General features: G+C 35.4%; 1 protein-coding gene across 1 annotated transcript; it reads left to right on the forward strand.

Moving 5' to 3' along the window:
* LOC109715406 lies at positions 5,008-11,419 on the forward strand. The gene is made up of 3 exons (XM_020240383.1): positions 5,008-5,073; positions 6,190-6,478; positions 10,716-11,419. The coding sequence occupies exons 1-3, from the start codon at positions 5,008-5,010 to the stop codon at positions 10,739-10,741; spliced, it is 381 nt and encodes a 126-aa protein (XP_020095972.1). The 3' UTR covers positions 10,742-11,419.

A 14,739-nucleotide genomic window follows, 5' to 3' on the forward strand; every position in this document is an offset into this window, starting at 1 on the left:
GACCGTCGTCTATAATCTGGGTATTAAAATTGAAATCATGACAGAAGATACGATATTAATTTCTAATAAAGTTTCAACATAATGAATACTATATATTTCTGATAGGTATTTGTTATCAAAAGCAATATGAAAATAAACAATCTCGTTAACTACTACAAGAGTTCAGCTTTACTCTTAAAGTAAGTAAAGTTGAAGTAAAGTAAAACAAAACTCTTTACCAAATTTTATGATTCTAAGTACTATAATTATAATAAAAATACAACGCTGCTCATACACTCAAAATATGGGTGTAAATTCTACGCTCTCTTTTTTTTCTAGAACTTTTTTTTTTTTGAAAAGCGTTACGTGTGTATATATATATATATATATATATATATATATAAAATTGAGCTGGAATACTATCGGTGGCAAATAGGCTCCGTTGCCACCTATTTGTTTTCGATGATGGAGCCTCCAAATCGACGATCGGCGCCGTTGAAAATGATCTATACTACTTGAAGTATCTAGAAATCAAATTTCATACATTTCATTGTTTTCTTGTCCATCAAGTAAGCGTAAAAATAAATGGATGAAAATGAATATCCTCTAAAAAGTGATGATAGAAATTTTGTAATCATGATCGAGAGTATAAATCTTGTTCTAAATAGTTTAAAGAATTTTCTAACCAAAATTTAATTGATTTGGATAGCTTTAGACTGTTAAACGAGAAAACCCCTCATATCAACTATTAAAATTATAAATTTTGAAACCATTTGATCATTAGGTAAATGATGTCGAAAAGATTTAAAATTTGATTTCTAGATACTTTAAGTGATATAGATCATGTTTAATAGTGCCAATCGTCGATTTGAAAGCTCCATCATCGAAAACAAATGGGTGGCAACGAAGCCCGTTTGCTACCGATAGCATTCCAGCTCAACTCTATATATGTATATATATTGTAGAAAATGCTATTTTTGCACCCCTTACATCCCTTTCAAGTTTCAAGGGTGCATAAGTTGGATCAAAGGATTGAGAAAACCCTTTTCGATTTTTATAAGACAAGTATGTAAGACTCATACCTACAGAATATGTGGACGGTCTGATAAAATTCTTTGGGATATTTAGTATTAAAAAAAAGTTAATAAGACTAGTGAAAAATAGTGGTCTTTAAATGAGTGTGATGTAAGATTTACATCTAGTATATAGGTGTACATATATAATCCTTTTTTTTTGAGAGATAGGTAGCACGCTACCCGCTTCGTTTATTTCATTTAGAAATAAATTTAGCTAGAAATGTGAATCAACTAGGATTCGAACTTGGGTCTCGGGTAACAACTACCAAACCCTTTGCCACTTGCTCTAGGGACGGTCGGTGTGTACATATAATCCTACTCAATATTTTTACCTTAGTCTAATCATTATCTCTTTTTTCAAAATTTAAGAACTCAAAAAAGGGTGCTTAAACCAAATTGGAATGAAGTGGAATGAATTTTCCTTTGGATGTGCAAATTTCTCTAAAAAGGCTTAATTATACTCAACTACGCTGTACTTAAGTGTGATTTTTGTTTGCTAAAATTATACCTTTTTAACGGACAGTCGCTAGAGAAAGTGGCAAAGGGTTTGGTGGTTGGTACCTGAGACCCAAGTTCGAATCTTAATTGATTCATATTTCTAGCTAAGTTTATTTTCAAATGAAATAAACGAAACAGGTAGCATGCTACCTATCTCTCAAAAAAAAAATTATATCTTTTTTCCGAAGATATCATTGTATTATTATATTTTATCAATCTCTCCGGTGTATTTTTAAATTTATTTATATTTTTCTATCTTATGTTTTTTTTCTTATAGATATTACTAAACTAATTTTTTCTCGCCAATTTCTATATTACTATTAACAAATCTATTATTTTAGACAAAATCTTACAATTTTATTGAGAGACACTGGTTAAATAGTAAAAAAAATATAAAATAAATTTCTATAATAGACTCATTAAAACTTTCTATTAAGTTATTTTTATTTTTTATTATTTATATTTATTTTTTTATTTTTTATGTCAAAATAAGTTGAATATATACTTTGCCACTTTTAATTAGTATTTTTCAAGTCTTTATATAAAATTATAGGTTTATTGCTTGTGTGTAGAAACTTTTTTAAAAAAAGAATAGTTGAGCGCAAAAAAAAAAAAAGAAATAGTTCAGTGTAGGAAATGAAAAAGTCGGCAAACTATAGTTTAATATAGTGTAATTAAGCGTTCTCTAAATAATATTTAAATAGCAATGCTACTTATACTGTTACACATAATATTTAAAGGCCGGAGTTACTATACTCATATGAGTATAAAGCCCTTTGTACTCATAAGTTTTCAGCCGTTCAGATAAAAAAAATGTGCGGTTAGAATAAGAGTGGTTACGATTAGATTGATAGTGGCCCCCCTAGGGTTGAGTGGGTAGTTGGTTGAATAGTATAATCTAACGGGTGAACATGATTACAGGGTGAATCTAATGGCCAAAAACTTATAAGTACAAGAGGCTCTATACTCATAAGAGTATAGTAGCCGGACTCATATTTAAATAGTGTAATATATACATATATAGTATATATATATATATATATAGAGAGAGAGAGAGAGAGAGAGAGCAGGACTGCCATGCTCTCATGAGCATGGAGGCCTTCATGCTCTTGAGCCGTTTTCGATGATGGAATTTTCGATTCGACGATCGGCTCCGTTAGACTTGATCTAGCGTATTTAAAATTTCTAAAAAATAATTTTTACGATTTTTCGATATCATTTACCTAACAATCGAAAGGATTCAAAATCAATAATTTTTAACGGCTGAAAATAAAAATTCTATAAAAAGTGGTGATATAGCACTAAAATTTTCGATCGGAAATATTAATCTTGTTGTAGATAGTATAAAAAATTTTGTATCAAAATTTCATCTGATTTGAATACTTCTACACCATTAAACTTGAAAACGGCAGATATCAACCATTAAAAATTAGTGATTTTGAATCCTTTCGATCACTAAGTAAATGATATCAAAAAATCGCAAAAATTATTTTCTAGAAACTTCAAATACCCTAGATCAAGTCTAACGGAGCCGATCGTCGATTCGAAAATTCCATCATCGAAAACGGCTCAGGAGCATGGAGGCCTCCGCGCTCCTGAGAGCACAGCAGCCCTGCTTTATATATATATATATATATATATATAAAGAGAGAGAGAGAGAGAGAGAGAGAGAGAGAGAGAGAGAGAGAGAGAGAGTGTCCGGCTACTATGCTATTAATAGCACGAAGCACTTGGTGCTGCCAAGTTTTCCGCCGTTAGATTTACCCTTTTGATCATTTTCATCTGTTAGATCATACTATGCAACCAACCACCGACTCAACTCTAGGGGGCTTACATCACCCTAACCACATATCTGTTTGTGAGTTTAACGGTGTAAAATAATCTAAATGCGATGAAAATTCTATAGAAAATTCTTTTCACCATTTAGAATAAGATTAGTATATCTGATCTTGAATTTAAATCTTTTATCATCATTTTTTATGAGATTTTTATTTTCAGCCGTTTAATTTTAGACTACTTGTTTGATAGGTAAATATCGAAAAATCACAAAATTTATGTTCTAGGTACTTCAAATACTCTAGATCAACTCTAACAAAGCCGATCGTCGATTCGAAAGTCCGAACATCGAAAACAACTTGGAAGCACGGAGAGCTCCGTGCTTCCATAAGCATACCAACCCACTCTATATATATATATATATATAATGAACTAGGCTAATAAACTATTAATAGCACAAAGTCATTGGTGCTACCAAGGTTTTGGCCATTGGATTAAGAGATATGCGGTTAGGATGATATGGGCCCCCTAGGGTTGAGTGGATGGTTGGTTGAATAATATGATCTAACGGATGAAATGATCAAAATGGTAGATCTAACGGTGGAAAACTTAATAGCACCAAGTACTTCGTGCTATTAATAGCATAGTAGCTGGACCCATTATATTATAATATTCTTATCTTTCAATACTAATTTTTTAAAAAAACTTAAAACACAAATATAAAATTACATAAAAAAAATTACCTATGTATATCGACCGTTTCTATTGTAAATGACAAAGTACTTGGTTGTTGGTATCTGGGTTCTAAATTCGAAATTTTTGAACTTTAAATAAAATTTGAATTCCGAAACAAAAGAAAAAAAAGTTTCGTTACCGTATCACAACATTTTTGAAATTAAAATCGTTGGTAAACAAACAAAATGTAAATTCGTTGGTAAACCCAATCATTTGTTGCTGCATGGACGGAACTTTTCAACCTCCGTAACTACGACTTCTTCATCCGGCGAGAAGAGCCACCGTTTCCCATGACCCACCAAATGTGCCGCCAGACCACCACCTCCCGCTTTCTTCTTTCCCCCGGCAATTTTTTTTTTTGTTTTTCCGGTTTTCCAAATATTATTTTCAATTTAATTCTTCTCATCATCGTCTCGATGGAGTGTGTCGAGCCGCGAAAACGGTGCGGCTGCGGAGCCACCAACGGGAAGTACCTGCCGCCGACGAGACGAGCACCAACGTCCGGTCAGGACGCGCGACGCCGGCGTCCGTAAGCGCCGCTGGTCCGTCGACTCCCGTCCCTCCGCCCGCCGGCCCAGGACGCTACGCTTCGTCGCCGCGCGGCGTCCCGCCGCTACTGACTGCTCCCAACAGCGCTTCCTCCTCGCCGCCCCGGCCCGCAAGTCCTCAGACCGCCCCCCCGCGCCTGCCGTCGACTCCTCCGTCGGTGTGAGCCTACTCCCGCCGCCCCGCGCCTGCCGGCACCGCCCCGCCCCCGCGCGCTCCGCACCCGCTACGCAACTTCCTCGCGCCAACTGCCGGCCTCCCCCCTGGCGGACATCCGCACGCACGACTCCCCACCGGCTCCGCCACCCAGGGACTGGATCCTCTGGGTAGGTTCGGCTCCTCGAGCCCGCCCCCCAGCCCTCACCTCCTTGCCCGAGGCGACGCCACATCGACGACGATGAGCGATCCCCAGGTGCTCCTCCTTTTCCCTGCCGCCGCCGCCGCCCCCCGCCGCCGCACGATTGTCTCAACTTGAGGTCGAATTTCTCTTCCTATTTCTTATTCCGCATCATGTTCCTGAATACGTTGGCTATCCAGTTTGTAAGTTTCCGCCTGCTCGAGAAGCATGTAGTACTTGGTATCTAATGTCTGGAATGGGTACCATATTGAGCCTTCGACCCTATTTGAATGAATGCATGAATATCTTATTCAGAATATGTCCCTTCGATTTAATTAAGAAGCATATAGTGTTTAATGGATGAGGAGCGTGACCAAATGTTTAGAGTGAATATCATATTCGGTTTTCAAGTCGGTTTTTGCTCATTGTGGTGTAATATGCTATCCTATCAAATCATGAATGCCGAAACCTTTAAGGAGCAAAAGTAAGACTCCCAGCTTCCAATCACGTAAAAAAATGTTCATACTATTCAGACATCCTAATACGGCCTTAGGAAGTATGATAAATGGCCTTTTAAGTGAAATGTACTATCCTATTAAATTATGAATGCTAAGATCTTTTAGGGAGTAAAAATCAAACTCCTAGGTTTTCAATCACATGAGAAATTATTTGTAGTGAATAAGTTATCATCGGATATTTTATTCGGAGGCTTTTTTGTTATTCAAAAGATCGATCTGGTAGTAAATGTTTATTGACCAGAGAGGTAATCAGAAAACAGAAGAAACAACCGATCGAAATTTACGCTATTAAATGGCGGATATTAGAATTGAATGCACGAGGCTTAAAGTTTACCATAAGATAGTAATCTGATAGAAAACAACGCAGAAATTGTGTTTTATTTACGGATTGGATGAATCTATATATTCTTATAAATATCATTATTCCCTGTTCTTATGGATGCTGAATCTTTGCCTAGTTTGTGCACTTTTTGCATCTTAAATGCTTGTAATTTTGATCAGGAGTATTTTGTATTGGTTATGATCTTATAACATGTTTTCTTTGTTTCAAAAAATTTGGGGTCTTTTACTTTTGTTTTGTATCTCAAATATTCTTGTGCTCACTTGGCAATTTGGTTTTGGTTTTTGCATTAGTAGAATTGCTGACCGATCACCAATGATCTAGACTTACTAGTGTTACAATCTGCCACAGATTAATGATATCTAAATAATATTGTGTTAGCAGTCATCGGATTCTTTCTCGGGCCCACTTCATAAGGTGGAAGGGCGGACGATCTACTATGTTGTTGCCGACGATGATGGCAGTGCTGATGATGCCATTGAGAGCCAATCTTTCACTTTCGACGGAACGAGCTTGGAGGAACTGAGCCATAGGTTGGAGGAGGTAACAGGGCTCACCGGTATAATAATCTGCTCTCGGAACCCGCTTAATGGCAAGCTTTATCCTCTCCGCCTGCAATTACCACCCAACAATGCTGCCATGCATGTCGTGGTGGTCCAGGAGTCCTCAAAAGGTGAACATCTGAGGTTCTTATTTTATGTGCATATTTTTTTACGTAAAAATATGCAGATCTTAGCTGAACTTTGTTGGATTTTGAAATGGACATCTGAACTTTAAAAGTTTTGATTTTTAGCATCTGCCCTTTCATTAATTTTGATTTATTAACTATTTCTTGTAAGTTAGTGATATTTGGAACATTTTTTATGGAATATTTTGTAATTCAACAAAGTATATGATTACTTGACTGAATATTCTATGACTTGTTTTTGACAGAAAACGTTAAATTTTGATAGGACTAAACAGATTTTCGAATAAAAAAGTAATGAAAGGTTAGGTATATAATTGAATCTTCTAAAGTTCTTGTACTGATCTCAAAATGCGCTGTAGCTCATATAGGTGCTGTGCATTTTGCCTTTGCTTTTTCTTGTTTTTTAAATCATTCTCTTCTGAGACATTGGCTAGATTTTTGTAGTGCATTGTTCAAACTTTTTAATATTGTTTATCACAATTGTTGCTTTGTTATGTTTTTGTTGGTATATAGGTAGACATGTTAGTTGTAAACTTCATTAGTCTTTTTTTTCTGCTTTATTGTTGTATACGATATTCACATTTACACTTTCCTTGATGATTCCATTTATGATGATTTACTATTTTTCCTTGTCGTTTTTGTACTATGCAAGCTACTAAAAGATATAAGGGTCTATTTAGTTTGAGAGTATCTTCAATCCAGTTTTGGTAATGTGATTATCCACACTTTTAAGTGTAGAAATTTTTTTCTAATGGAGGATATGGAAGAGTTTTTAGTTAAACCTGGATAGTTTGAACCAACGGAATTCTATCTGAACTTCTAGATAAGCATCTGATTATTCCCATTCTTGTGTTTAACTAATGTAGGATATGAAGGAACTTTGAGATGAAACTTTATATACTGTATGCAGTTATGAAGCCAAAGTAAACCAAGTTTAGGTGGTTGAGTTGTAAGTTGCATAGAGCCCTTTTGGAAGGTGGATATTCTCTAACCAACAAGAATTAATGTGCAAGAGTCGTTCTCTCTGTTGCAACTATTCCATAATCAGTCTGGTGACTCTCTTTAGAAATGTAATTGTCAGATGACTTGTCCACCTTACATATTTTTGGTTATACTAACCTTGGAGTTTGTCGTCTTTCATGATTTTCTTTTTTCATCATGTCATGCCATTTGTTTTTTTATTAAGAAAAACATCGTGAAAAAGAACAAAGCTAGTTAGAAAGCTATCTGGGCTTTTGTAAACAGATAAAAATCATAAGTTGGCAGCAGACAATGTTTTATACTCCAGTGCATGCATCCATAAATGTGAGATGGGTAAAGAGATCACATCCTCTGAAGTACACAACCAGGCTTGCCCATTACCATGCATATTATCTTGAAATGAACAAAAATAGGACAGGTAGATGATTAGTTACCTAAATACTTGGTCATCGAGTTTTGTATCTTAACCTTCATCGTTCTTTGTTCTAATCTTCTTATTAGGATTAAAATGTAATTACCCTGCTTGAAAATTTGAAACTTTGGCATGATCCTTTGATCCTACTATCATATGCAGATCTTAGAAGGTCTACTTTATTTTTTTCATTTTAGTTCTCTGAAGTTTCCTTCATAGTTACTACATTTTCTTTAAATTTCTACTACAGTACTACAGCAAAATATTTATATTACATCTCATTAGATGGCCAGATGCTGCTATATGTCTCATAAGAGAGCAATGCTGCTATACACTTCTCTTTGCACATGCAGTATTTCATCAATTGCTGCCACTTGGACCATTTGTGGCAGTAAATGTTCTAGACTGGTTTTAACTACTCATCCACGTAAACATTTCTACTTCTGATGATCTTCGTCATAGATTGGTTTCACAAACCTTTTGTGTTTAATGAACATCATGAGATTGCCCCTAAAAATCACATGCAGAGTCGATCATAATCCGCCATGTAAAAAGTCGCATTTATGGATTGGGCATTGCTGACGTTTGCAAAAGATGATAAGTAATTTAGCATAAAATGCAAGTTCTGTTCTTGAACTTTTGACAAATTGCAATTTGCTGTGCAATCTTTTATTTGAATAGATTAGTTCATGAACGTTTCTAGTTTCTTTGAATTTAATCTTTTCTTTTCCTCTAATGAGTTGAACTGTTGGATTAATATGGCATAAGAATCCAATTTACCAAGCCATTGTCGCTCCATAGTGGGTTTTAGTTGCCATTACGAATATTTAGGGCCTTTTGGAGGGTTAGTAGCTTTAACAGCCACCCCAGAACTTTTGCCAAAGTTTCACTTTCGCTTTTATTCTTTGAGAGTGAACTTAATCCCCCCTAAACTCTTGATAATGTATCTAATTGGCCCGTTTCATCATCTGATGTTGAGTTCATTAACAGAAGGATGACCGATAGACACAAACAAGCCAACTCTTTTTGACAAGAAACTTAGCGTCAGATAGTTCCTTTCCACTTGAAAAGGATACTAGATGGTAAAATGAGTACTGTTTTGAAAAGTTTAACCATTTGTCTTGTTAAATAGTAAACTCTAATTCGTGTCTTTAGTAAATACATGGGTTCAAATAGCTTACTTGGCAGCAGATTATTTTTTCATTAATTAAATCAATGTGAATGATAAAATGAGCAAATTTGGTATATTTGTAAAGGTATAGGGGACATTATTTTAATTTAATAGAATAGGGTGCAAGTGAAACTTTGATAACTACCAATGCAATTAGCCTGCCGTTTGGATGGATGAACTTTTTGTTTAGCATGTCTTTTATCCATTGAAAGTGCTTAAAGTTAACAATTTGATAGGGACATGTTTACAAATAGACATATATGCAACCTCTTAGTCAGTTTTCTCAGAATATGATAAATTACCTCATATGTGAAAATTGTTATCCTAAAAGATAATAATTAAGAAGACCAAATAATGCACTAAAATTAAACTCCTAGGTTGACAAATCAGAGAATCCCCGTGAGAGCCTAGTTATCATGGGATAGCTTGTTTTGACATCCAAACAGGCCCTTAATTGGCTAAGTCCTATCTCTTACCGCACTTTCTAAAGGCTAATCCATGGTGGTCTCTTACCAACTATGCATCTGAGATGTGAAGATCATTCTTTGCCATTTTTTAATGGTTAACGCTTTCATGCGACAGAACAAATTCTAGTTACTAACTTTTGTAAGAATAGTTGCAGTTTGTACCTTGAACTGTCAGAGAGTTTGTTATGGTATTGTTTGGATGTTGAAATAAGGTAGCCAATTATAGCTTATTGGTATGAAAATTTTCTTGTGTGATTGGAAGCTGGAGTTTGATTTTTTGCTCCATACAAGGTTTTGGCGTCCATAATTTGGTAGGGTCATGTATTTTACTTTTGAGGTATTGTTCTGAAAAAATGTCTTGAAACCGAATATGGTACTATTCCAGACCTCTGATCCCACTCCCAATCTATCAAATACTGTTAAGTTTTTTGAATAAATAAAAAGATATGCTAAACAAGATGTTCATGTATCCAAAAAGGGCTTCTAACTTTTTCTCCTTATTTAGGTGGGAGAAAAAAGACTACAAATGTATGGAATAGTGCAGAATAGTGCTTCGTGACTTATTTTTATCGCTTTACTGTAGGTAAATGACAACTAGTTAGGAAAATTTTTCAAAATGTTACTTTAGCAAAACTATTTGAATTAGATTCTGGATGGTATTGTTTATTAATTCAAGTTACTTGGTACTTCCAACTAAAATGTTATGTTGAGGTTCAGTTATTCTGCTGCCGAATACTCTCTATACTGGGATAATCTCAAGGTAACATGTAGAAAAAACTGATGTATAAATTAGTCTCTAATTTGCTGTTTTCATGCATATTTCTAGACTCTCACCTATTCCCAACAACATTCTCTCTTTTTAAGTAGCCACCATAACTTGGAAAATTGTGGAGTTTCATTCTCTTCTGAAAGTTTTCTGCAACACTTGATTTGAAAACTTCCTCTGATTTGCAAAAAAATTGGCAAATATGCCTATGAGGGACTGAGTAATTCCTTTCTGAATTCTTCTCACTGAAAATTGTTGCAATTGCTCTTAGCCAAGAAGAACGGTAGCGAAACATAGTTCTGTTGCAGTTAACTGATCTTCTTTTTTTTTTTTTCATTTCGTACTTGCGCAGAGGTGTTATTATTTGAAGCTTCCTATTATATATATTTCTTTTAATTCGTATTTTGAAATTTTTTATATTTCAGTGGGAAGGACTTTCCAAGGTGATTGATGGCAAGATAACAAGCTAGATTTATGTGCTAAATTCATCCGCTCAGTTTTGTACATTCTCCTTTCCTATTCATACAAACGGATGCTAGACGCGAGGATAACTATTTGTTTTTTGGCCTGAGTCTTGACATTTGAGCTGCAGGAACCTTTCGAGTCAAAGAACTTGGCACCTTCTCCGAATCAACCACTATAACAATAAGAAACTTAAGTGCCTTGCTTTTTGCCTGTTTTCTGTTTCAGTCTTTCTGGGAAAGATTTTCATTTCAATTTTCTCTTCTCCTTCTGATTACTAAAATATCCTCGTTCGCGATGGCATGCACTAAACTGCACCTCCCGAGAGCGGCTCTTGTGGATGTAAATTGCAGCTTTATCGATAGCACTCGCATGTGTAGTGGTTTTACTGAGGTGATCTATCACCAGTAGTTCTTTATATATATTCTGAATGTTATTGTTTTGTTGGTTGTTCGGGAAAATCACTACCTGGACCTGCTGTTTTCTGAAGTTTTGAACAGCATTTTCTTCGTCCCTGCAGAAGTCGCTTTCTGTAAGAGTGGTTTGTTCCGTGCCAGTACGCGATTATTTAGTAAACCGATCGAAAGGAGATATTGATTGGAAAATTTTTCTCAGAAAGAACGATAGATACATGACAAAGGCATTTGTGACTCCTTTTCCCTATTTCCATTTGGCAATGAAGCCTGTTTTGCTTTTGTGGCATTTTCTTTGCGTGTCCAAGATCTGAAAATGAGAATTTGCTTATGCTCTGTAGTTGCCCCCAGAATTCGAGAAATTCCCTTTCATTTCATGCAAGATTAATAATGTGAAAGCCCCCCCTTTTTTTAGTGACTTCATGTTTTAGGTGATTTTTTTTTTTTTTTTTTTGCTTTGGATGCCCTTCTATAGTATAGTTTGATTTTACGACACTGACATTGGGAAATTCACGTGACAATTTGTACTACATGCATAAAATGATGAAAAGTTTTTATATTATGTAAAACAATGCATGAGGGGGAACACTTTGGTCCCTCTAAATATTGGTAAATTTATATGACACTTTTGGATTGTGTTTCTCGACTAATCAGAGCTCTCGACATTATGGGTGCAAACACATTAAATACCATAAATAAATGAGAACATTATTGGAGATATGTAGTATTCATTGATTAATATTAATATACATAAAAGCAACATTTTAAGGGCCTGTTGTAGTAATCTTTTTCTGTTTGGAGGAGTCCACCTTGGACTTTAATTTTTTTCAAGGTAAAAATATATAGAACTTATTTAAATTGTAGACTATTTTGATTTGACTATTCAATTTTTCAAAATTTTGATTTCAATATACAATTTTTTAATTTGTTTGATTTGCTGACTTTTCAGATATAAAATTTAAGCGAATGGCTTTAATGAATTTAAAGTTGTGTGAATTGTATAAAAATATACTAATTAAAGCCTATAGATAACCCATGGATTCAAATTTTGATATTTATAATTTGATAAATAATATGTTTTGGCTATGAAGTAATTTTTCTCGTTATGAAAAAAAATGACTTATAAGTTATTGCACTTTTAACTACTAAAGGCCCATTTGTATTGAGGGTTATATTGCACTATCAGGTAAAACGAAATTAAGATGAAAACGTATAGAAAATAGTCTCTGGTTTCAAGTAGAATTGCAAAAAATATGTGGTAACTCTCTTGTTACAATATGTGATATGTACTGTATTTTCTCAATGTATATAACATAATAATATACATTGAGGGTGTGTTTGGATCATTGTTAAATTAGTCAAAAAAAATTTTGAGTTGAAAAATTATTTTCTGATATTTGGTTACTCGTAAAAAAAATTTTAGACAGATTTAACTGAAAAGAGAAGTTTTCCTTTTCTGCCTCTGGAAAATAAAAACTTCTGGCTAAAAGCATCGTTTGGCAGAGCTGCATCACACGGTCCACGAGATCCATTTCATCCCACGGTCCACGAGATCCATTTCATCTCGTGAACCGTGTGAGAGAGGTTTATCGTAGACCGCTGCGTGGACCTCTTTCTGTCTTCTCTTTCATTGTGTGTATATATATATAAATAATTTTTTATTTTTCTATAAATATGCTATTATATGTAATAATTTTATTTATAGTTTAGAATATGAACTAGGCTGGAATACTATTAATAGCACCAATGACTTGATCTTATTAAGTTTTCTGTCCTTGGATTAAAAGATGTGTGGTTAGGATGATGTGGGCCCTCTAGAGTTGAGTGAGTGGTTGGTTGAATAGTATAATCTAACGGGTAAAATTAATCAAAAGGCTAAATATAATGGTGGAAAACTCGATGGTACCAAATCCTTGGTGCTATGGATAGTACCCAGCCGGACTCTATAAATATATAGTAATTTATTTTAAGTATTAAATATTTGTTATAAATATATAGTAATAATCTTTATTATTATTAAATATTTTTCTCAAAAAAATATTTATTATTATATATTATATTACATATTTATTGTATAATATATTTTAAAAATATTTATATTTATAAATATAAAATTATACTAATGATTTATGTACTATGATAATTATTATATATCAATAATATATAATATATAGAATTTAGTTAAAGTAATTTGTTTATTAGGATACATATAATATACTAGTATCTGTTGAAATGAATAAATTATATTATTTATGGTTATGGTTTTTTTTCTTTCAAGTCAAACAATTTGATGATAGAATAAAAAGAAAACAATTTTAATCAAACTTATTAACAGAATTAAGCGATATAATTTTAGGTAAATCTCTAGGAGATTATTAGTTTTTTGTCAAACAAATTTCATCCACACAGGGCACGTGAATTTTTTTTTTTATTATTTCAGACGAAGTTTCTCAATATGTAAAAGTAATATTAAGTAGCCATTCATTATATTTCGAAGAAGAAATTATGCCGAACCCATATAAACATCTGTTAAGAGAGCATTTAAAAATAAAGCAAAAACCAGTACCGAGGGCCCCGCCGACGCCGCGAGCGTGGTCCGTTCGCCCGCGGCCCTAGGCTGCGGTACGGCGTGGGGGTTGCCGGGCGATCGGATCGGGCTGGGGGTTCCCGCGTGCGGACCGCGGCGTCTGGCGACGTCGTCGTGGGAGAAGCCCAGAAGGCGCTGGTTGGCAGGCTGCTGCGCGGCGCGGCGCAGACAAGGGGCGGCGCCAAACGAGAAGAATCACGCTTGCGCTGGTGGCCGCGGCCAGCGTGCGCTTCTCTCCCCTCCGCTGCGCCCCCGGGCGCGGGGGCCTCCGCGTGGCGCCTCCCCTTGCTGCCCCATCTCGCCAGTGTCTCTCTCCCCCGCTGATCCGAGCCCGACGACGCGCCTTCGCCGAGAGCGAGAGCGGCCGCGACAGGGCGGCCCACGGCGGTGCTGAGCGTCCGCAGCACGGATCGGGCTGGGTCAGCGGCGCCGCGGAGGAGAGGAGCCAGTGGTCCGCTGGCGAGGGGAGGAGGGTGAGGAGGGACGGCAACTCGGTGAAGAGGAATGGTCGAGACGGAGGGAAGGCGGACGCAGAGGTTAAGGGAAGACAACTGGCGGATGACGTCCGCGCTTTTTTTTTTGGCGGAGAAAAAAAAAAAAACGACAGAAACGAAGAGGAGAGAGAAAGAGGAAAGAGAAAAAGTAATAAGGGTATTTTGGTCAGTTTGCTGAAAAAGCGGACCAAATCTGCAAAAACGAAAAAAGTGACCCAGTTTTGCAAAAGCCCAAAATAAGTGGATTTTATATGAAAAAAAGCCTTGTTTTTCTTTCAATCAAACAATTGTGATAGAAAATTATTTTTTTCTACAAATTAAATACTAAATAGCGTAAAATTTATTATTATTATTTTTTTACAGTTTTATATGAAACCAAAGAGCCCCTTAATCGAAAAGATTTGTTGGAGTAGATGTTTATGTACATCAACAGTGTCTAAAAAAAAGGATAAAATTTAAATACCACTTCTGTGGCTTTGCACTTTCGTATTTT

This window comes from Ananas comosus, linkage group 9 (genome assembly GCF_001540865.1).
Source record: "Ananas comosus cultivar F153 linkage group 9, ASM154086v1, whole genome shotgun sequence".
Lineage (NCBI taxonomy): Eukaryota > Viridiplantae > Streptophyta > Magnoliopsida > Poales > Bromeliaceae > Ananas > Ananas comosus.